This window comes from Taudactylus pleione, unplaced genomic scaffold, assembly GCF_031769625.1.
Source record: "Taudactylus pleione unplaced genomic scaffold, aTauple2 ptg001704l, whole genome shotgun sequence".
NCBI lineage: Eukaryota > Metazoa > Chordata > Amphibia > Anura > Myobatrachidae > Taudactylus > Taudactylus pleione.
This window is the reverse complement of record NW_028286101.1, coordinates 561,879-582,984: the sequence shown is the minus strand read 5'-3', so window position 1 is coordinate 582,984 and position 21,106 is coordinate 561,879. Positions and strand designations below refer to the sequence as shown.

Here is a 21,106-nt window from a genome sequence, read left to right as displayed (position 1 = left end):
TATTTCATGAAAAGGTAATTCCTAAAACCCCTCAGTTCATACTACCTAGTAAGCCTGACTCTTCCCAGGAGTCTCAAGTGTCTGTAGCCATGACACCACCAATCCAGAGGTGTAGCCACAGCTGGACTACAAATACACAGCAGAGATGGTTCCAGGTGCTGATGGTAGGAGCCTGGGTGGAAATAAGCAGTTGCAAGTACCGATGGAAGGAGTTTGGTGATGGCAGCGTGTTACCCTTCCACGGTGCAGTGTGTGTGGAGTCAGTAACAGGCGCTTCCTGATGGTAAGTGGGAGTCCCTGATACCCCAAGATCCAGTGGCATCAAAAAGTATTTTGTGGCTGCTTGGCGGAAGTGAGGTCTTCCGGTCACCCTGCAGGAAGATGGACAGGCTCATAGCTCCCATCTATTTGTGTCACCCTGCAGGGGGAGGGACAGGCTCATAGCTCCCTTCTGTCTGTGTCACTGTGTCACCCTGCAGGGGGAGGGACAGGCTCAAAGTTCCCTTCTGTCTGTGTCACCCTGCAGGAGGAGGGGCAGGCTCATAGCTCCCATCTATTTGTGTCACCCTGCAGGGGGAGGGACAGGCTCATAGACCCTTCTGTCTGTGTCATTGTATCACCCTGCAGGGGGAGGAACAGGCTCAAAGCTCCCTTCTGTCTGTGTCACTGTGTCACCCTGCAGGGGGAGGGACAGGCTCAAAGTTCCCTTCTGTCTGTGTCACCCTTCAGGAGGAGGGACAGGCTCATAGCTCCCTTCTGTCTGTGTCACTGTGTCACACTGCAGGGGGAGGGACAGGCTCATAGCTCCCTTCTGTTTGTGTCACCGTGTCACCCTGCAGGGAGAGGGACAGGCTCATAGCTCCCATCTGTTTGTGTTAGCTTGCAGGGGGAGGGACAGGCTTATAGCTCCCTTCTGTCTGTGTCACCCTGCAGGGGGAGGGACAGGCTCATAGCTCCCTTCTGTCTGTGTCACCCTGTAGGGGGAGTGACAGACTCATAACTCCCTTCTATCTATGTCACCCTGCAGGGGGAGGGACAGACTTATAGCTCCCTTCTGTCTGTGTCATCCTGTAGGGGGAGTGACAGGCTCTTAGCTCCCTTCTGTCTGTGTCACCCTGCAGGGGGAGGGACAGGCTCATAGCTCCCTTCTGTCTGTGTCATCCTGTAGGGGGAGTGACAGGCTCATAGCTCCCTTCTGTCTGTCTCACCCTGCAGGGGGAGGGACAGACTTATAGCTCCCTTCTGTCTGTGTCATCCTGTAGGGGGAGTGACAGGCTCATAGCTCCCTTCTATCTGTGTCACCCTGCAGGGGGAGGGACAGGCTCATAGCTCCCTTCTATCTGTGTCACTGTGTTACCCTGCATGGGGAGGGACAGGCTCATAGCTCCCTTCTGTCTGTGTCACCCTGAAGGGGGAGGGACAGGCTCAAAGCTCCCTTTTGTCTGTGTCACTGGGTCACCCTGCAGGGGGAGGGACAGGCTCATAGCTCCCTTCTGTCTGTGTCACCCTGCAGGGGGAGGGACAGGCTCATAGCTCCCTTCTGTCTATGTCACTGGGTCACCCTGCAGGGGGAGGGATAGACTCATAGCTCCCTTCTGTCTGTGTCACTGGGTTACCTTGCAGGGGGAGGGACAGGCTCATAGCTCCCTTCTGTCTGTGTCACCCTGCAGGGGGAGGGACAGGCTCATAGCTCCTGTCTGTGTCACTGGGTCACCCTGCAGGGGGAGGGATAGACTCATAGCTCCCTTCTGTCTGTGTCACCCTGAAGGGGGAGGGACAGGCTCATAGCTCCCTTCTGTCTGTGTCACCCTGCAGGGGGAGGGACAGGCTCATAGCTCCCTTCTGTCTGTGTCACTGGGTCACCCTGCAGGGGGAGGGATAGACTCATAGCTCCCTTCTGTCTGTGTCACTGGGTCACCTTGAAGGAGGATGGACAGTCTCTTAGCTCCCTTCTGTCTGTGTCACCCTGCAGGGGAGGGACAGGCTCAAAGCTCCCTTCTGTCTGTGTCACTGTGTAACCCTGCAGGGGAGGGACAGGCTCATAGCTCCCTTCTGTCTGTGTCACCCTGCAGGGGGAGGGACAGGCTCATAGCTCCCTTCTGTCTGTGTCACTGGGTCACCCTGCAGGGGGGGGGATAGACTCATAGCTCCCTTCTGTCTGTGTCACTGGGTCACCTTGAAGGAGGAGGGACTGGCTCATAGCTCCCTTCTGTCTGTGTCACCCTGCAGGGGGAGGGACAGGCTCATAGCTCCCTTCTGTTTGTGTCACTGGGTCACCCTGCAGGGGAAGGAACAGGCTCTTAGCTCCCTTCTGTCTGTGTCACCCTGCAGTGGGATGGACAGTCTCTTAGCTCCCTTCTGTCTGTGTCACCCTGCAGGGGAGGGACAGGCTCAAAGCTCCCTTCTGTCTGTGTCACTGTGTAACCCTGCAGGGGGAGGGACAGGCTCATAGCTCCCTTCTGTCTGTGTCACCCTGAAGGGGGATGGACAGGCTCATAGCTCCCTTCTGTCTGTGTCACCCTGCAGGGGGAGGGACAGGCTCATAGCTCCCTTCTGTCTGTGTCACCCTGCAGGGGGAGGGACAGGCTCATAGCTCCCTTCTGTCTGTGTCACCCTGCAGGGGGAGGGATAGACTCATAGCTCCCTTCTGTCTGTGTCACTGGGTCACCTTGAAGGAGGAGGGACAGGCTCATAGCTCCCTTCTGTCTGTGTCACCCTGCAGGGGGAGGGACAGGCTCTTAGCTCCCTTCTGTCTGTGTCACCCTGCAGTGGGATGGACAGTCTCTTAGCTCCCTTCTGTCTGTGTCACCCTGCAGGGGAGGGACAGGCTCAAAGCTCCCTTCTGTCTGTGTCACTGTGTAACCCTGCAGGGGGAGGGACAGACTCATAGCTCCCTTCTCTCTGTGTCACTGGGTCACCCTGCAGGGGAAGGAACAGGCTCATAGCTCCCTTCTGTCTGTGTCACCCTGCAGGGGAGGGACAGGCTCATAACTCCCTTCTGTCTGTGTCACCCTGAAGGGGGAGGGACAGTCTCTTAGCTCCCTTCTGTCTGTGTCACCCTGCAGGAGGAGGGACAGGCTAATAGCTCCCTTCTGTCTGTGTCACCCTGCAGGGGAGGGACAGGCTCATAGCTCCCTTCTGTCTATGTCACTGTGTCACCCTGCAGGGGGAGGGATAGACTCATAGCTCCCTTCTGTCTGTGTCACTGGGTCACCTTGAAGGAGGAGGGACAGGCTCATAGCTCCCTTCTGTCTGTGTCACCCTGCAGGGGGAGGGACAGGCTCTTAGCTCCCTTCTGTCTGTGTCACCCTGCAGTGGGATGGACAGTCTCTTAGCTCCCTTCTGTCTGTGTCACCCTGCAGGGGAGGGACAGGCTCAAAGCTCCCTTCTGTCTGTGTCACTGTGTAACCCTGCAGGGGGAGGGACAGACTCATAGCTCCCTTCTCTCTGTGTCACTGGGTCACCCTGCAGGGGAAGGAACAGGCTCATAGCTCCCTTCTGTCTGTGTCACCCTGCAGGGTAGGGACAGGCTCATAACTCCCTTCTGTCTGTGTCACCCTGAAGGGGGAGGGACAGTCTCTTAGCTCCCTTCTGTCTGTGTCACCCTGCAGGAGGAGGGACAGGCTCATAGCTCCCTTCTGTCTGTGTCACCCTGCATGGGAGCGACAGGCTCATAGCTCCCTTCTGTCTATGTCACTGTGTCACCCTGCAGGGGGAGGGATAGACTCATAGCTCCCTTCTGTCTGTGTCACTGGGTCACCTTGAAGGAGGAGGGACAGGCTCATAGCTCCCTTCTGTCTGTGTCACCCTGCAGGGGGAGGGACAGGCTCTTAGCTCCCTTCTGTCTGTGTCACCCTGCAGTGGGATGGACAGTCTCTTAGCTCCCTTCTGTCTGTGTCACCCTGCAGGGGAGGGACAGACTCATAGCTCCCTTCTCTCTGTGTCACTGGGTCACCCTGCAGGGGAAGGAACAGGCTCATAGCTCCCTTCTGTCTGTGTCACCCTGCAGGGTAGGGACAGGCTCATAACTCCCTTCTGTCTGTGTCACCCTGAAGGGGGAGGGACAGTCTCTTAGCTCCCTTCTGTCTGTGTCACCCTGCAGGGGAGGGACAGGCTCATAGCTCCCTTCTGTCTATGTCACTGTGTCACCCTGCAGGGGGAAGGAAAAACTCAGTTTCCTTGTGTTTTCTCTATAGATTCTGGCTATGTAGAACCTACTAGCACTTCTGAGAAACTCTGCTCTGGACTGATAGGTCTGTGTGTTCTCCTGTTGCTGCTGTCTGGTGCAGGGACCTACCTGGTGGTTCCATTTTTCTGGAAGTGTCAGGTAACAAAACTGACTGTGATAGTTAAAATGATTGATTACCCTTGTTCCCTGAATATTCCTTTGTTCTGTATGCTGGAAGTAATTCTTAAGCTGGGTACACACGTAAAGATTTTCTGTCCAACCATCCAACTAGTTAATTGGTTGGAATGAGAATCTGGTAACGTATGGGAGTAACTGATGATCAGCAATTTGCTCCTAAATGCCAGAAAACAGATGAAAATGGCGTCAGAGAAGTTTGTTAAATGTTTGATCTAAACAATTTGTTCAAACAACAGTTTTTGTCCATTCTCCGGCGTTTGGGAGCAAATTGCTGATTGTCATTTGCTTTCATCCCTTACCAGATTTTCATTCCAACCAACCAACTAGTTGGATGGTTGGACAGAAAACCTTTACGTGTGTACCCAGCATTAGTCTTTGTTCCTATTATGTACTGTGCACTACTACTTCCCTCGTTTTGTATGTTGAATGTAAATCTTGGTATTTCTTCTCCTCCACTAGGGGGCATAGGGATGACTCTGGGTACAGCCTGGAGAGGAGAGTCTGGGTACCAAACTGTTACTCATTTTCTTCCCAGCAGTCACCTGGCTCCCTCTCCACTATACCCCACCCCCAGCCATAGGCCAGCCAGTTTTAAGTTTGGTGAGGCAGGAGCGGCACTGTCTCTATGGGTGGCTGCTTCTAACTGGTCCCCCGGTTACTAATTTTATTTATTTATTTATTATCTTTACTGTATTATTGAGCGGTCTGTGCGGGCGCTCTGCAAACACCTGCACAGCCACTCCGACTCCAGTGCCAGGACTGCAGCACCAGTGAGTGGACTGGTGACTTCCACCGCGGGCATCATTGCAGCAACATCCCACTGGCCACTGGTGTTGGAGACCACCGGCAGGGTGGGTGTAGTGATGGTCCAGTATGCTGCTCCATCCAGTGCGTGTAACAGGGCACTGCTGCAGCGTTGTATTCACAGTCCCTGGGGATTGTAACCTTAGGGGGGGTAAGCACTGCCTGTTAGTCCCTCCCCCACCCCCGCCCCCGGGTGCACTTGCAACATGTTGACTGCACGTCTCAGCTCAGGTTTGCTCCACTCCTAGAATGAGGGGCAGCCATTTTGAAACACATGGCTCCCTCAGCTCTGGACACCAGGAGAAGCCTGGGCTACAGGCTCCTCCATAGCCTCGCTCTTAGCTGCCTGCTAGTAATGTTAGACTCCTTCCTGCCCTCTCTGGCTGCATTGTTGAGCATTATAGCGTATTTATTCAGTGCACTGAGGGCCTGATTCAGTAAGGATCACTATTGCGATCGCAGCAGCTATTACGCACGCAGTCTCACTTCGAAAATATGCTAATGACTGCCATCACCATGCTGTCACAGCCAAACATAAGGACGCCCACTTTACCTTACTCACATACTTAGCAAGACTGCCAAACCATCGGTAACATGGAGTACCATGATGCATACGCAAAATGCAACAATCGGCCGATTTGCATACGTAATCGCAGTTGTGATCGGTAATGAATCAGACCGTGAGTGTCTTGGTTTCTCTGCAAGGGAGGTGAGGGTGATGTTTCCTTCTGACTCTGGTCACTTGGTACACCCCACAGGTCTTTGTGGCTCCTCCCTGGTTATATTACTAAGTAGATTAGTTTGTGTAAATGCACCTAAAAACAAAGTACACACCATTGCTTCCACCTTGTGTGTGGAATATACTCAGGGGCATATTCAATTGGGTGCAAGAATAGCAGAAAACCTGAACCTGCGAGGTTTTTCCTGCAGGTGCGGGTTTTTGCTAGTCAAATAGGTGCGTTTTTTTCATTTTTTTACGCGCCCGGAGGTTTTTATTCTCGCACCTACTGAGCAAGTGTGATTCTTCCTAAAATCGTTAATTTTAGGAAAAATCAGCGGGACTTGCTCTGGCACCCCGGCAGTACCCCCGCGAGGACTAATTAAGCAATTGGAAGTTTCCAATTAGCTTAATTAGTCCTTAATTACTCACCTACTGCAGTGCTGTCTTCTTCATCCAGCGTCAGAAGCCGGCTCTTCTGCAATTTGCATGTCGACCATATGACTGTCGACCTAATGGCCATGTCGACCTTCAGTACCTGTCGACCTTGTTACTAGTCAACCTTTAGTGTGTTGACCTTCAGACCCTTTCGACCTTCAGTCCCTGTCGACCTATTGCCTGTCTATCTTCCATTATGTACCTAAACATTGTCTATCTAGACAATGTAGACCTAATGAGAATCAGGACAGTCATGGCAGCTCCTCTCACCCTGCTCTTCAGGGCTTAGTCACTGGACCTACGGATAAATCATTACTTGGATCCTTTTTTCCTTGAGGGAGAGCTTTGTTGCATTCCAGGGTTCAGCGGGTATTCCTCCCTGAGGTTAGACTAAGGGTCTTCCGATTACCGTTCCCTCTATTCTGGCATCTCTACCAAGTGTTATTACACTGTTGCAGGCAGATACTGGGCTCTCTAGTTCTCTAGTTTATCCCTTCCACGGGGTGGAGTGGCTGCAGTTTGCTCAGTTTCATCCCCTGCCTCTTAAATAGATCCCATCTGCTTTTTATGATGCAAGCTATCATGCCTATTTTGTGGTAGCTAAAGGCGCTCCCTTTGGGATCCAGGACAGGGGTCCTTCTCAGCACTGATGCATGTCTTCTTCGGTGGAGGGCAGTAAACTATCTTTAGACCCTTAGGATCGGTGAATGGCTCAGGGGATCCTGTTACGGATCTTCTGTTGCTCTGGATAGTCTTCAAAGCTCTCTGTCTAGTGCTGTCACTCCTCCAGCAGTGTCCTGTCCTGGTCTGGTCCGTAAGCGCGATACCTATTGCTCACATAAGCCATCAGGGTGGTACTCTCAGTTGTAGTTCCATTACGATGGACGGCCGCTCCCCTAGTTGGACGGAGCGTCATCTTACAGCACTGTTGGTGGCCTTCCTTCCCGCAGTTCTCCTGGAGCAACGGTCTTCTAGGTGGCCAGGACATTTACTCGGGTGAGTGGGCTCTACATTCTGACACTTTTCAGCGCCTTGTAATAGCTGGGGCCTGATAAATATCGACATTATGATGCCTCATATAACCACAGACTACCGAAATAATGTTCCATCTCCAGAGTTTCAGGAGCTCTCCTATTGATCGCTCTGGCGATAAAGTGGAAGTTTCTACTCTTATTTGTCTTTCCTCCACTTTCCATGCTCCCACATGTTGTAGTTGGAAGGGAGCGCGGTGATCCTCGTTTCTGGGCTTGGCCACGGCGGTTGTAGAACGCAGTTCTTTCTGACTCACAGTAGGCACTCCAATGCGTCTTCCTCTACGGTCTGTCTTTTGGTCTCCGGGCCCGTACTTCCACCAGATTCTGGCCTGTCTCGCTTTGCCAGAGTGGTTCTTGACAACTGTCCTACAAGCTGGGAGGGTTCTTCCAGAGGGGTCAGTTGTGCCCTGCTGCATGTCTTGTAGACCACTTCAGTCAGAATTTCTTCCCAAGTTAGAGGATTCTTCCAGCTATCATGAGTCCTCTCTTTTCTACATGGGCCTGTGGCCTTCTTCCTGGAGATATCGGTCTCAGTCCTGTCTGTTTCCCTCAAATGACTGCTTCCGCTCCTAACAAGGGTTTGGGCGTTTATTTCAGGGTGTCCTCTAGGTGCAGCCAACATCTGTTCTTTCCAGGTGGCTCAATCGAATCTCCCCTGGGTTCTTTGGTCTCCTCAGCTCCCTTAGTAGTCCTTGATGGCGGTGCACATTGCTCAGTCGTTGCCTTTTCCTACTTTCCATCACTTGACACGGTGAGCGTTTTGAGCGCCTTGTCTTGTCGCTCCCCTTCTCTGATCTTATACTTGGATCAGACTGTTCTACGATCTCGCTTGGGTTCCTACCCAAAGTTTTTCCTTTAGTACATCCCGGCCTATAAGAAATAGGAATTCTAATGATCAAAACATTTATAATAAACAATTAACATGTATTTTATAAGTAAGATTTCTTAGTATATGTTTGGCCAAAGATGTTTGCCCACTTACCACGTTACAGTGAACCTCTTAAGGTGGGTCCCTAACATCCTTAATACCAACACATGAATAATTTATCTAGGACTTACCTTTAATAGAGTCCATTAAATAGTTTTCTGCTGTAGTACCTATTATTATATTTAAGATTAGGATGTGCAGCCCAGCCCCTCCTTTATCCTTTCTGTCTGCCCATCCCAGGGCACTGGGTCATTGAGTGAGTGTTTTATTGTCAGTTATTTAACTGTTTACACTTTCCCCTTACAGGTTTGTTTGTTTTGTATGTGATTATGTTTTCAGGACTACTATTACTAATATGATAGCTGCTGAAGGTATACCCATGCTCATTGTCTATATCCTGTATATAAGGGCTGTATGTTTACATTGGGGCTGTGATCCCCCTTCTCATCGCGCAGCAGATCCTGGGGCTGGCTCTTACGTATAGCCTGCATTGTCTCTCCTTTCCATCAAAGTCCAAGTGGGATTCTACAGCTCCTGCATCACCCCCATGCATGCTCATATAAATAAAACATATAAATATAGATAAACATATCACCAGGTCCCCTCCCATATCTTTATCGCCAGTTCCCCTCCCACTTCTTCCAAATGACTGCTTTGAAAATAACCGATTAGAAATTTCCTGCCGCATCATCCAGCTCAGTCTGCATTGTATGCTGTGTAATCCCATGTCCTGCCGCATCATCCAGCTCAGTCTGCATTGTATGCTGTGTAATCCCATGTTCTGCTGCATCATCCAGCTCAGTCTGCATTGTATGCTGTGTAATCCCATGTCCTGCCGCATTATCCAGCTCAGTCTGCATTGTATGCTGTGTAATCCCATGTCCTGCCACATCATCCAGCTCAGTCTGCATTGTATGCTGTGTAATCCCATGTCCTGCCGATCATCCAGCTCAGCCTGCATTGTATGCTGTTTGATCTCATGTCCTGCCACATCATCCAGCTCAGTCTGCATTGTATGCTGTGTAATCCCATATCCTGCCGCATCATCCAGCTCAGTCTGCATTGTATGCTGTGTGATCCCATATCCTGCTGCATCATCCAGCTCAGTCTGCATTGTATGCTGTGTGATCCCATGTCCTGCCGCATCATCCAGCTCAGTCTGCATTGTATGCTGTGTGATCCCATGTCCTGCCGCATCATCCAGCTCAGCCTGCATTGTATGCTGTGTAATCCCATGTCCTGCTGCATCATCCAGCTCAGTCTGCATTGTATGCTGTGTAATCCCATGTCCTGCCGCATCATCCAGCTCAGTCTGCATTGTATGCTGTGTAATCCCATGTCCTGCCACATCATCCAGCTCATTCTGCATTGTGTGCTGTGTAATCCCATGTCCTGCCACATCATCCAGCTCATTCTGCATTGTGTGCTGTGTAATCCCATGTCCTGCCACATCATCCAGCTCAGTCTGCATTGTATGCTGTGTTATCCCATGTCCTGCCGCATCATCCAGCTCAGTCTGCATTGTATGCTGTGTAATCCCATGTCCTGCTGCATCATCCAGCTCAGTCTGCATTGTATGCTGTGTGATCCCATTTCCTGTTACAAAGCACATCCTCATCCCCTATGGTATTGTGACCAACTGGCCCTCCTGGGGGCTGGGGCTGCATTCAATCTGAAGATGATTTGGCTATGATGGTGAATGTTTAAATACAAATTTGTCAATGGGTTATAATATTGTAAAATATAGGACCTGCTTCTGACCTACAGGTGAAATCTGCACCATGGACCAGAAAGCTCCCCACAACTGCAGTGATATCCGGAGCCAAGGTGCCAGAAGGAGACGTAAGTGGCTCCTTGTACATGGTGAGTATGGCAGGATTGTTGTAAGTGGCTGTAAAAAAAGCGGAGCTGAAAGTATCCCCGGCCCATACAGACATAAGGGAAATTCTCGTCATTCCTGCTGAGATGTTACAAAGCTCAAAATGACCAAGGTGCAGCACATCGTGTGACACCTGCCGTATTATTATTATTATTATCATTTATTTATATGGCGCCACAAGTGTTCCGCAGCGCTTTACATAGTACATAAACAAATAGGTTGATTTACAGTGACTTACAGTACAGCACAATACAATACATTACAGGACATGGATAATATACATTGCTACATTCATGACCATAACACCTAGATAAGCAACAATGCAAAGCAACCAAGTGTTAGGTGCCCTGGTAGAGAGTAAGAAGTAGATGAAGGTAGAGTAAGGAGAAGCACAGGAGGGTAGAGGGCCCTGCTCATAGGAGCTTACATTTTAAAGGGGAGGGACAGACAAACAGGGGTGACACGGATGGGGTAGGCAGGGAGGAAGGAGTATGTAGCAGCAAGTTAAGATGAGAGCTGGAAGGCTATGATGAAATAGTGAGTCTTGAGAGCCCATTTGAAGCATTGAAGAGAGGTGGAGAGTCTGATGGGAAGCAGGAGAGAGTTCCAAAGGTGGGGAGCAGCACGGGCAAAATCTTGGAGGTGGGAGTGTTAGGAAGTAATCAATTGGCATGAGAGGCGGCATGCATTTGTTGAACGAAGAGGGCGGACAGGAGAGTGAAGGGAGAGGAGATCAGAGATGTAAATGGGAGAGGAATTGGCTTTGTAAGTGAGTGTGAGAACCTTAAATTGGGTTCTAAAAGGGAAGGGGAGCCAGTGGAGAGCTTGTAGGAGAGGGGAGGTAGTGGCAGAGTGTTTTGAGAGGAAGATGAGCCGAGCAGCAGCATTGAGGACGGACTGGAGAGGGGAGAGAAGGGAGTTGGGGAGGCCAGATAGGAGGAGGTTACAGTAGTCCAATCTGGAGATGACCAATGAGTGTATGAGGGTTTTAGTGGCATCCTGGGTGAGAAAGTGTCTAATCTTCGAAATATTTTTAAGATGAAAAAGACAGGCCTGTGAAAGATTCTGGATATGTGGTTTGAAGGAGAGGGAGGAGTCCAGGATAACTCCAAGACAGCACACTTTGGAGTTAGAGGAGATAGTTGTGCCATCAATTGATAAAGAAATGGTGGGAAGTGTGGTTATGTAGGGGGGAGGGAAGATGATTAGCTCAGTCTTAGACATATTAAGTTTAAGAAATTGCTGAGACGTCCAGGAAGAGATGTCAGAGAGACAGTTGGAGACACGAGTGAGGAGAGAGGGAGAGAGGTCAGGGGAGGAAAGGTAGATCTGAGTATCATCAGCATAGAGATGATATTGGAGGTCAAATGAGCTGATGAGTTCACCTAGTGAGGATGTATAGAGTGAGAAAAGGAGAGGTCCAAGAACAGAACCTTGGGGAACACCTACTGCAAAAGGCTGTGGGGGAGAAGAGGAGCCATGAGAAGAGACGGAGAAGGATCGGTCAGAGAGGTAGGAGGATAGCCAGGAGAGGGCAGTGTCACGTAGACCAAGGGAGTGAAGGATTTGCAGAAGGAGAGGGTGGTCCACAGTATCGCAAGCAGCAGAAAGGTCAAGGAGAATGAGCAGGGAGTAGTGGCCCTTGGATTTAGCAGCAAGGAGGTCATTGCTGACTTTTGTGAGGGCAGTTTCAGTGGAGTGGAGAGAACGGAAGCCAGACTGAAAAGGGTCAAGGGCGGAGTGAGAGGAAAGAAAGGTGGTAAGGTGCTTGTAAACAACATGCCCAAGGAGCTTGGAGGCAAAAGGGAGGAGAGAGATGGGACGGTAGTTGGAGAGAGTGTTAGAATCAAGGTTTTTTTAGTATGGGGGAGACAAGGGCATGTTTGAATGCAGACGGGACAGTGCCTGATGAAAGGGAGAGATTAAGGAGGTGGGTAAGATGGGAGCAGGCAGAAGGAGAGAGGTAGCGGAGGAGACGTGAAGGGATAGGGTCATGTGGGGAGGTGGGGGGGAGGACTGGATGAGGGACATGACTTCCTCTCCAGATACAGGGGAAAAGAAAGTTAGAGTCAGTAAAATGGAAGGAGATGGGTGATCTGGGAAGAGAGGAGGTGGATAGCAGGGGGACTGGTGGGATATGATGTCCTGACGTAGGGAGTCAGTTTTAGATGTAACGTAGGTAGCGAAGTCAAGGGCAGAGAGCGAAGAGGGGAGGCGAGGAGGGGGTGGGCAGAAGAGGGATTTGAAGGTGGTGAAGAGACGTTGGGGATTTGAGGACTGAGAGGAGATGAGGTGCTTGAAATATGACTGTTTAGAGAGGGAAAGGGCAGCACAGTATGATGAGAGCATAAATTTGAAATGGAGAAAATCTGCCTGAGAGTGTGATCTTCTCCAATGTCGCTCGGCAGTTCGCGGACACTTTTGCAGATATCTGGTGCATTTGGAATGCCAGGGTTGAGGTGTGGATCTGCGAGGGTGAATAGTGATCGCTGGAGCAGAAGTAAGGGAGGTATTGTATAGAGAAATGGCTTGTTCAGGGCAGGAGAGAGAGAGGATAGGGGAGAGAAGCGAGTCAAGCTGGAAAGAAAAAGAAATGGTGTCAATAGCCTCAATGTTACACTTAGTAATGGTGGCCTTAGGAGGTAGAGGAAGGGAAGGAGAGAGGGATAGGTTAAAAGAGAGAAGGTGATGGTCAGAGAGGGGGAATGGGGAATTAAATCACCGCCAAAGAGTGTAGGTGTGTGGCTGAGGACAGCGGCATCTCTAGAGGAGCCTTGCAAAGTACTGAGCAGGACAGTGTTGGACTAGGGAATAAAGGAGCCACAGGGGGTATGCAGAGGTAGGGGCACATGCTTAGAGGGTTTGCCAGCCCCCAGTCCATGGTACTGCTCCACCAAGCAACTGACCCTCTAAAAGAGTATCAATGTATTTATAGAGGGGGCGGAAGGGGCCTCAGGTAGTGGTGCCCAGCCATTTTACCCCTCCCCAATGACTGCCCTTTTCTAGTGGACACTCAGGGGCTGAGCTGTATTTGGGTGTTCATTAAATTTTTTGAGGTATGTATTTGCATTTCTGTGCTGCGTCTGGATACAAAAATGGGTATAATACAGTTGTGTCCCATTAAGCCTTCAGATGCAGAACTAGGTCAGGCAATTATAAGTTGAGTATAGTAAGTGCATGGTCATATAAATTTAGCATGTCCGATGTGACATAATCAGCATTGGACACTAGATATATATTATATACCCAGATATGTAATAATAATGATGACACTATTTAGTCGCTTCTGATTGGCTTTGTGTATTGCCCCCACTATAGTACTTCATGCATCGCGGCTGCATTGTACCAAGTTATCGTCATCTGTTCGGGTTACTTGGTTATCACCCCCATTTGTGATGATGCAGAAAAGAGGATAATTATTAAATGGCGGATTTGGTCATGTTTCTATGGGCCTGATTCAGAGATTTATGGTGAATGAATATTCACGGAAATCTCTGATGGTTGAGGATCTGCGCCGGTGGCACACTGCGCATGCCTAGCGATGTCAGATGCAGTGCGGCTGCAGTAATCAGGTGAGTGACAGTGTGCAGCTGTGTAGGGCCGTGGAGTGGGGGGCGTCCCAGAAAACCAGTGGGGGAGTGTCGGCCTTGTATTCTTGGCGCCTTGAAGTTATTTAGTCATTAGTCCCTCTGTGTGACCATGATGCGTCATTACATTATTATATTGTGTACAAACAGGGTAATGTACTATAACCATCAGTAACTGCGAACACTTTACAGGTGTGCCTCTAGGTGTCACTATACACATGTGTACAGCTCATGTATGTGAGGCCCTGACTGGTAGATTATTTATAGAGCCATTTCCTCCCTCCATGCGCAGAGCCTGGGGTCTCGGCCTGATGATGTGTACGACGTTCTGGAGAAAGAACCACCCAAACCCACGGACCTGGTGAGACCTCTCTGCATGCTATGTATTACAAACACCAACACCTGCGGCAGGGCATGCACTTCCAGATCTCTTCCACAGGAGGGCAGCGTTATATGTTGCTTTAAAAGAAATAATGGAGATAGCAGGGGACTCTCATATATGCTAATAAAAATATTTCTGTATGATATTGCACCGGTGACATGCCCTGTGTGGCCACGTCTATAGCTGAACCAGACCCAGGGGAAGTTTGGACAGATCTTGTGGTGCCATGCATGCAGCATAGAAAAGAAATGGGTAATGAGCAAGCACCGTACCGGGCATATAATGCACACGGACAGGGATTGCCAGTGCTGGCATATTGCTCTGTCTGCCAGCGGAGCACTTTTTCTGGGAAATGTCCATATACTAATGATAATGGAAGTGGGTGGAATGGTCTGTCACATGCCTGTATGCAGATCTTTGCCAGACATGGGTGAAAGTAAGGAGAATGCATCCAACTCCAGAGTAAGTAAGGCAGGATTCACATGGAGCATATGTATGTATTACCCCTTGTCCGCCACCCACCTGCCGCAGTCTGTCCAAGCCTAGTACCACACCATGCTGCAAATGTGCTGCTCCAACAGCATTGTCTCTACTCCTGCATTGACTGTGATTCTGTCCAACACTCACACTTCACATGTGTCAAATCTTCTCCTGTAATCTAGCAACGATTAATTCTCCTGCAGAAACCCCACGCAGAAATCCATAATGTCATCAGCCAAAGTCCTGCGAAAAGGCCCAAACCGCAGGTAAGATGATGGTATGTCAGCTCCAAATGTCTCTGTACAATAAAAAGAATCAGGCAGCTCTATATAATAATACTGAGTATAATTCCTTTCAGGTAAAACATCCGTCTGTACATGAGAAGGGGCACGGAGGAAGCATGGATAAGCCACCTCTGAAACAGGTGTGTAATGCATAAGGAGAGTGACAGCTGGTGACTGAGGAATCACACTATAGAGATGGGAGAGTGACAGCTGGTGACAGAAGAAATACACTATAGAGATGGGAGAGTGACAGCTGGAGGCTGGGGAATCACACTATAGAGATGGGAGAGTGACAGCTGGTGACTGGGGAATCACACTATGGAGATGGGAGAGTGACAGAGGAAATACACTATAGAGATGAGGGAGTGACAGCTGGTGACTGGTGAATCACACTATAGAGATGAGGGAGTGACAGCTGGTGACTAGGGAATCACACTATAGAGATGAGGGAGTGACAGCTGGTGCCTGATTAATCACACTATAGAGATGAGGGAGTGACAGCTGGTGACTGGGGAATCACCCTATAGAGATGGGAGAGTGACAACTGGTGCCTGAGGAATCATACTATAGCGATGAGGGAGTGACAACTGGTGACTGGGGAATCACACTATAGAGATGGGAGAGTGACAGCTGGTGACTGGGGAATCACACTATAGAGATGAGGGAGTGACAGCTGGTGACTGGGGAATCACACTATAGAGATGGGAGAGTGACAACTGGTGCCTGAGGAATCACACTATAGAGATGAGGGAGTGACAGCTGGTGACTGGGGAATCACCCTATAGAGATGGGAGAGTGACAACTGGTGCCTGAGGAATCATACTATAGAGATGAGGGAGTGACAACTGGTGACTGGGGAATCACACTATAGAGATGGAAGAGTGACAGGTCGTGACAGAGGAATCATACTATACAGATGGGAGAGTGACAGCTTGTGACTGGGGAATCACTATAGAGATGGGAGAGTGACAGAGGAAATACACTATAGAGATGAGGGAGTGACAGCTTGTGACTGGTGAATCACACTATAGAGATGAGGGAGTGACAGCTGGTGACTGGGGAATCACCCTATAGAGATGGGAGAGTGACAACTGGTGCCTGAGGAATCATACTATAGCGATGAGGGAGTGACAACTGGTGACTGGGGAATCACACTATAGAGATGGGAGAGTGACAGCTGGTGACTGGGGAATCACACTATAGAGATGAGGGAGTGACAGCTGGTGACTGGGGAATCACACTATAGAGATGGGAGAGTGACAACTGGTGCCTGAGGAATCACACTATAGAGATGAGGGAGTGACAGCTGGTGACTGGGGAATCACCCTATAGAGATGGGAGAGTGACAACTGGTGCCTGAGGAATCATACTATAGAGATGAGAGAGTGACAACTGGTGACTGGGGAATCACACTATAGAGATGGAAGAGTGACAGGTCGTGACTGAGGAATCATACTATACAGATGGGAGAGTGACAGCTTGTAACTGGGGAATCACACTATAGAGATGGGAGAGTGACAGCTGGTGACTGGGGAATCACACTATGGAGATGGGAGAGTGACAGAAGAAATACACTATAGAGATGAGGAGGGACAGCTGGTGACTGGGGAATCACACTATAGAGATGAGGGAGTGACAGCTGGTGACTAGGGAATCACACTATAGAGATGAGGGAGTGACAGCTGGTGACTGGGGAATCACACTATAGAGATGGGAGAGTGACAACTGGTGCCTGAGGAATCACACTATAGAGATGAGGGAGTGACAGCTGGTGACTGGGGAATCACCCTATAGAGATGGGAGAGTGACAACTGGTGCCTGAGGAATCATACTATAGAGATGAGGGAGTGACAACTGGTGACTGGGGAATCACACTATAGAGATGGGAGAGTGACAGCTGGTGACTGGGGAATCACACTATAGAGATGAGGGAGTGACAGCTGGTGACTGGGGAATCACACTATAGAGATGAGGGAGTGACAGCTTGTAACTGGGGAATCACACTATAGAGATGGGAGAGTGACAGCTGGTGACTGGGGAATCACACTATGGAGATGGGAGAGTGACAGAGGAAATACACTATAGAGATGAGGAGGGACAGCTGGTGACTGGGGAATCACACTATAGAGATGAGGGAGTGACAGCTGGTGCCTGAGGAATCACACTATAGAGATGAGGGAGTGACAGCTGGTGACTGGGGAATCACCCTATAGAGATGGGAGAGTGACAACTGGTGCCTGAGGAATCATACTATAGAGATGAGGGAGTGACAACTGGGGACTGGGGAATCACACTATAGAGATGGAAGAGTGACAGGTCGTGACTGAGGAATCATACTATACAGATGGGAGAGTGACAGCTTGTGACTGGGGAATCACACTATAGAGATGGGAGAGTGACAGGTGGTGACTGAGGAATCACAATATAGAGATGGGAGGGTGACAGGTGGTGACTGGGGAATCACACTATAGAGATGGGAGAGTGACAGCTGGTGACTGGGTAATAACACTATAGAGATGGGAAAGTGACAGGTCATGACTGGGGAATCACAATATAGAGATGGGAAAGTGACAGCTGGTGACTGGGGAATCACACTATAGAGATGAGAGAGTGACAAGTGTGACAGAGGAATCACAATATAGAGATGGGAGAGTGACAGATGTGACTGAGGAATCACACTATAGAGATGAGGGAGTGACAACTGGTGACTGGGGAATCACACTATAGAGATGGGAGAGTGACAGCTGGTGACTGGGGAATCACACTATAGAGATGAGGGAGTGACAGCTGGTGACTGGGGAATCACACTATAGAGATGGGAGAGTGACAACTGGTGCCTGAGGAATCACACTATAGAGATTAGGGAGTGACAGCTGGTGACTGGGGAATCACCCTATAGAGATGGGAGAGTGACAACTGGTGCCTGAGGAATCATACTATAGAGATGAGGGAGTGACAACTGGTGACTGGGGAATCACACTATAGAGATGGAAGAGTGACAGGTCGTGACTGGGGAATCATACTATACAGATGGGAGAGTGACAGCTTGTGACTGGGGAATCACACTATAGAGATGGGAGAGTGACAGGTGGTGACTGAGGAATCACAATATAGAGATGGGAGGGTGACAGGTGGTGACTGCGGAATCACACTATAGAGATGGGAGAGTGACAGCTGGTGACTGGGTAATCACACTATAGAGATGGGAGAGTGACAGGTGGTGACTGAGGAATCACAATATAGAGATGGGAGAGTGACAACTGGTGCCTGAGGAATCACACTATAGAGATGAGGGAGTGACAGCTGGTGACTGGGGAATCACCCTATAGAGATGGGAGAGTGACAACTGGTGCCTGAGGAATCATACTATAGAGATGAGGGAGTGACAACTGGTGACTGGGGAATCACACTATAGAGATGGAAGAGTGACAGGTCGTGACTGAGGAATCATACTATACAGATGAGAGAGTGACAGATGTGACTGAGGAATCACACTATAGAGATGGGAGAGTGACAGATGTGACTGAGGAATCACACTATAGAGATGGGAGAGTGACAGGTGGTGACAGAGGAATCACACTATAGAGATGGGAGAGTGACAGGTGGTGACTGGGGAATCATACTATAGAGATGGGAGAGTGACAGGTGGTGACTTGGGAATCACACTATAGAGATGGGAGAGTGACAGGTGGTGACTGGGGAATCACACTATAGGGATGAGAGAGTGACAGGTGAGGATTGGGAAATTGCACTGTAGGGATGAAAGAGTGACAGGTGATAATTGGGGAATCGCACTATAGGGATGGGAGAGTCACATCTAGTGACTGGGGAATCACACTATAGAGATGGGAGAGTGACAGCTGGTGACAGAGGAATCACACTGAAGAGATGGAAGAGTGACAGCTGTGACAGAGGAATCACACTAAAGAGATAGTAAAATGACAAGTCATTACTGAGGAATCACACTATTGAGATGGGAGAGTGACAGCTGGTGACTGGGGAGTCACAGTATAGAGATGGGAGAGTGACAGGTGATGTTTGTCAATTCTTCTAGGTACACTTGCACACAATCAGGGAGGTTGTTCCAAACATCTTGGAGAACCAACCACAGAGCTTCTGTGGATGTAGGCTTGCTCATATCCTTCTGTCTCTTCATGTAATGCCAGACAGATTATTTTTATAATAAAAAAAGTTGCAATAATACACCTTATTTAGCCCTCTTCCAGCAATTCTTAAATTACTGTGTTTTTCGTATGTTGTTATGTTTTTTCTCTGAGTTTTAGCTATGCCCCCAGAATCCTCTGCTAGACTCCTAGGCTTGTAGGGCATGCTAGAACAGGGCTACCTGCCTTTACTATAGGTGTTGTAGGCTCTAGTATGCTGTAACAAAACTTCTGTGAGCTGTACCTGATTGAGTCAAAATACGCTTTATACAAACTTTTTGCCAGTTGTATTTGATTGAATATAAAAGACTTGACATAATTTCCGCTTTTGTTCCAGAAGCCGCAGAAAGTTGCCCAGGAAAACTCTGTGTACGAGAACTTCAACCGCTGACTTATAAACTCCCAAACACCTGTATCTGTATGTGCTCACTAGAGGCCTGGTTCTAAGGCCCTGATTCAGAGCCGGACGCTCTGACAGAGCGCTCGCTCTGAATCAGGGCCGTCCTTCTTGATTTTTAGAGCGGCCTCCTGGCCGCTCGCATAGCTGTGGGTGACCACCCACAGCTATAGCGAGCGGCCAGGAAGATGGTCGCGATGGTCAAGACCATCGCGACCATCGGGCTTGCGACGAGACCCTTGTGGTAGGGTCTCGTTGCCGCAAGCCCTGGAGTGCTTTCGACTCAAACAGAGCCAAAAGTACTCCCACTGACATCACTTGTGATGTCAGTGGGGCCGGCCCCAGATGGTAGGTGTTCTCATGGGAATGTGCACTGGGCCACCATCGACCCGCTTGCGAGCGCTCGCGAGCGGGTCTGAATCAGGCCCTAAGTTACATGCATCTGCAAATTTATGCTGCGAGTATAAGCCCTTTCCTCTGATGTACATGCGTGTGTCTGGATGTGCAATGCTTGGGACGCCCACTTTGAGTGGCTTCAGTCACAACCATCCCACTTTCTACATCTTTAGTCATATCCATCGGGCACATCATCAAAACTTGCACCAGACCCAGGCTAGGTGCAGATTGTCCGTCAGCTTACGGCCTCCAATGTAAGTGATTGAGGGCTGGAGTTCAAAACCAGTTTACCAACAATTCGCGATTCTCGCATAGCACACCTGTAAGACCATACACCTCCATGTGTGTGAACAGCCGACTCCCAGTCACTGCCAATTTACGTCAACATCGGCATTGCTTGCGAACCAGTATCAGGCCCTATAACTCACTGTATACTGAAAAATAAGAACAACTCTGAGTGTCCCGTGTGCAATGAGGTTTATAAATAAAATGGCGGCCAGTTTTGGAATCGTGGCCACGTGATATCGAAAGCTGTTCTGCATCTTTGCTGATTTCTAAACATGAAATACTGAGCTTTATATGTACAGAATGCTTAACAGTCAAGTTACCGTTGTGTGACATAGACGGTGCACTTACCCACCAATCCAACATGCCGCTCTAAGGGGTAAATTTATAAGAAGTGAGTTTAGCTGAAAGTGAGTTTTTCGATGGTGAAGCAGATCGAGTTTTTTCTTCCAAATTGCGAGTTTAGATGAGAGTAGATGAGATTACTTACTCGAGATTGAAGTGTTTTCTCTCTGAAAAACTCACCAGAGTATGTGAGTATGTATGTATGCAATAAACCTTTATTTTCAGTGTGTGTGTGTCTTGTTTTTTTTTACACATTTCGTTACAGGTGAACTACAGGTACCACTGGCCCTTTAATGCCCCGCATGCTGGTACTTGTGGTTCTCCAAGTACCAGCATGCGGGGGAGGCTTGCTGCGACCTGCAGTTCTACTGTAAAGACAATGTTGTTAATTATATTTTTAACACTACACCTACACTATCAACCCACCGCCCGGGCTATCAGCCTAGGCCAGGGGTGCACTGGAAAGGGGATCCCCTTTATTGGAGGGGTCCCCAACTCCCCAGGGTTCCCTGGCCTGGGCTGACTAGCGGACAGGGCTGATGCTGCAGCTGGGGGGCCCGGTGAAAGTACTCCCCTGGCTGTGGCATCAGCACCCCGCTAGAAAGGGTCCAGTGCTGGTT

At 49.5% G+C, this 21,106-nt stretch overlaps 1 protein-coding gene across 1 annotated transcript in view; it reads left to right on the top strand.

Moving 5' to 3' along the window:
* The window catches only part of NFAM1 (NFAT activating protein with ITAM motif 1), a gene marked incomplete at its 5' end in the record, with an annotated part of 32,678 nt that extends 13,096 nt beyond the window's left edge, over positions 1 to 19,582 (top strand). The window contains 6 exons of the mRNA XM_088464588.1: positions 4,197 to 4,327; positions 10,056 to 10,151; positions 14,047 to 14,115; positions 14,820 to 14,882; positions 14,975 to 15,040; positions 19,401 to 19,582. Coding sequence (XP_088320714.1) covers positions 4,197 to 4,327; positions 10,056 to 10,151; positions 14,047 to 14,115; positions 14,820 to 14,882; positions 14,975 to 15,040; positions 19,401 to 19,454 — 479 coding nt within the window. The remainder of the gene's footprint in view (positions 1 to 4,196; positions 4,328 to 10,055; positions 10,152 to 14,046; positions 14,116 to 14,819; positions 14,883 to 14,974; positions 15,041 to 19,400) is intronic.
* Between the last annotated feature and the right edge of the window lie 1,524 nt (positions 19,583 to 21,106).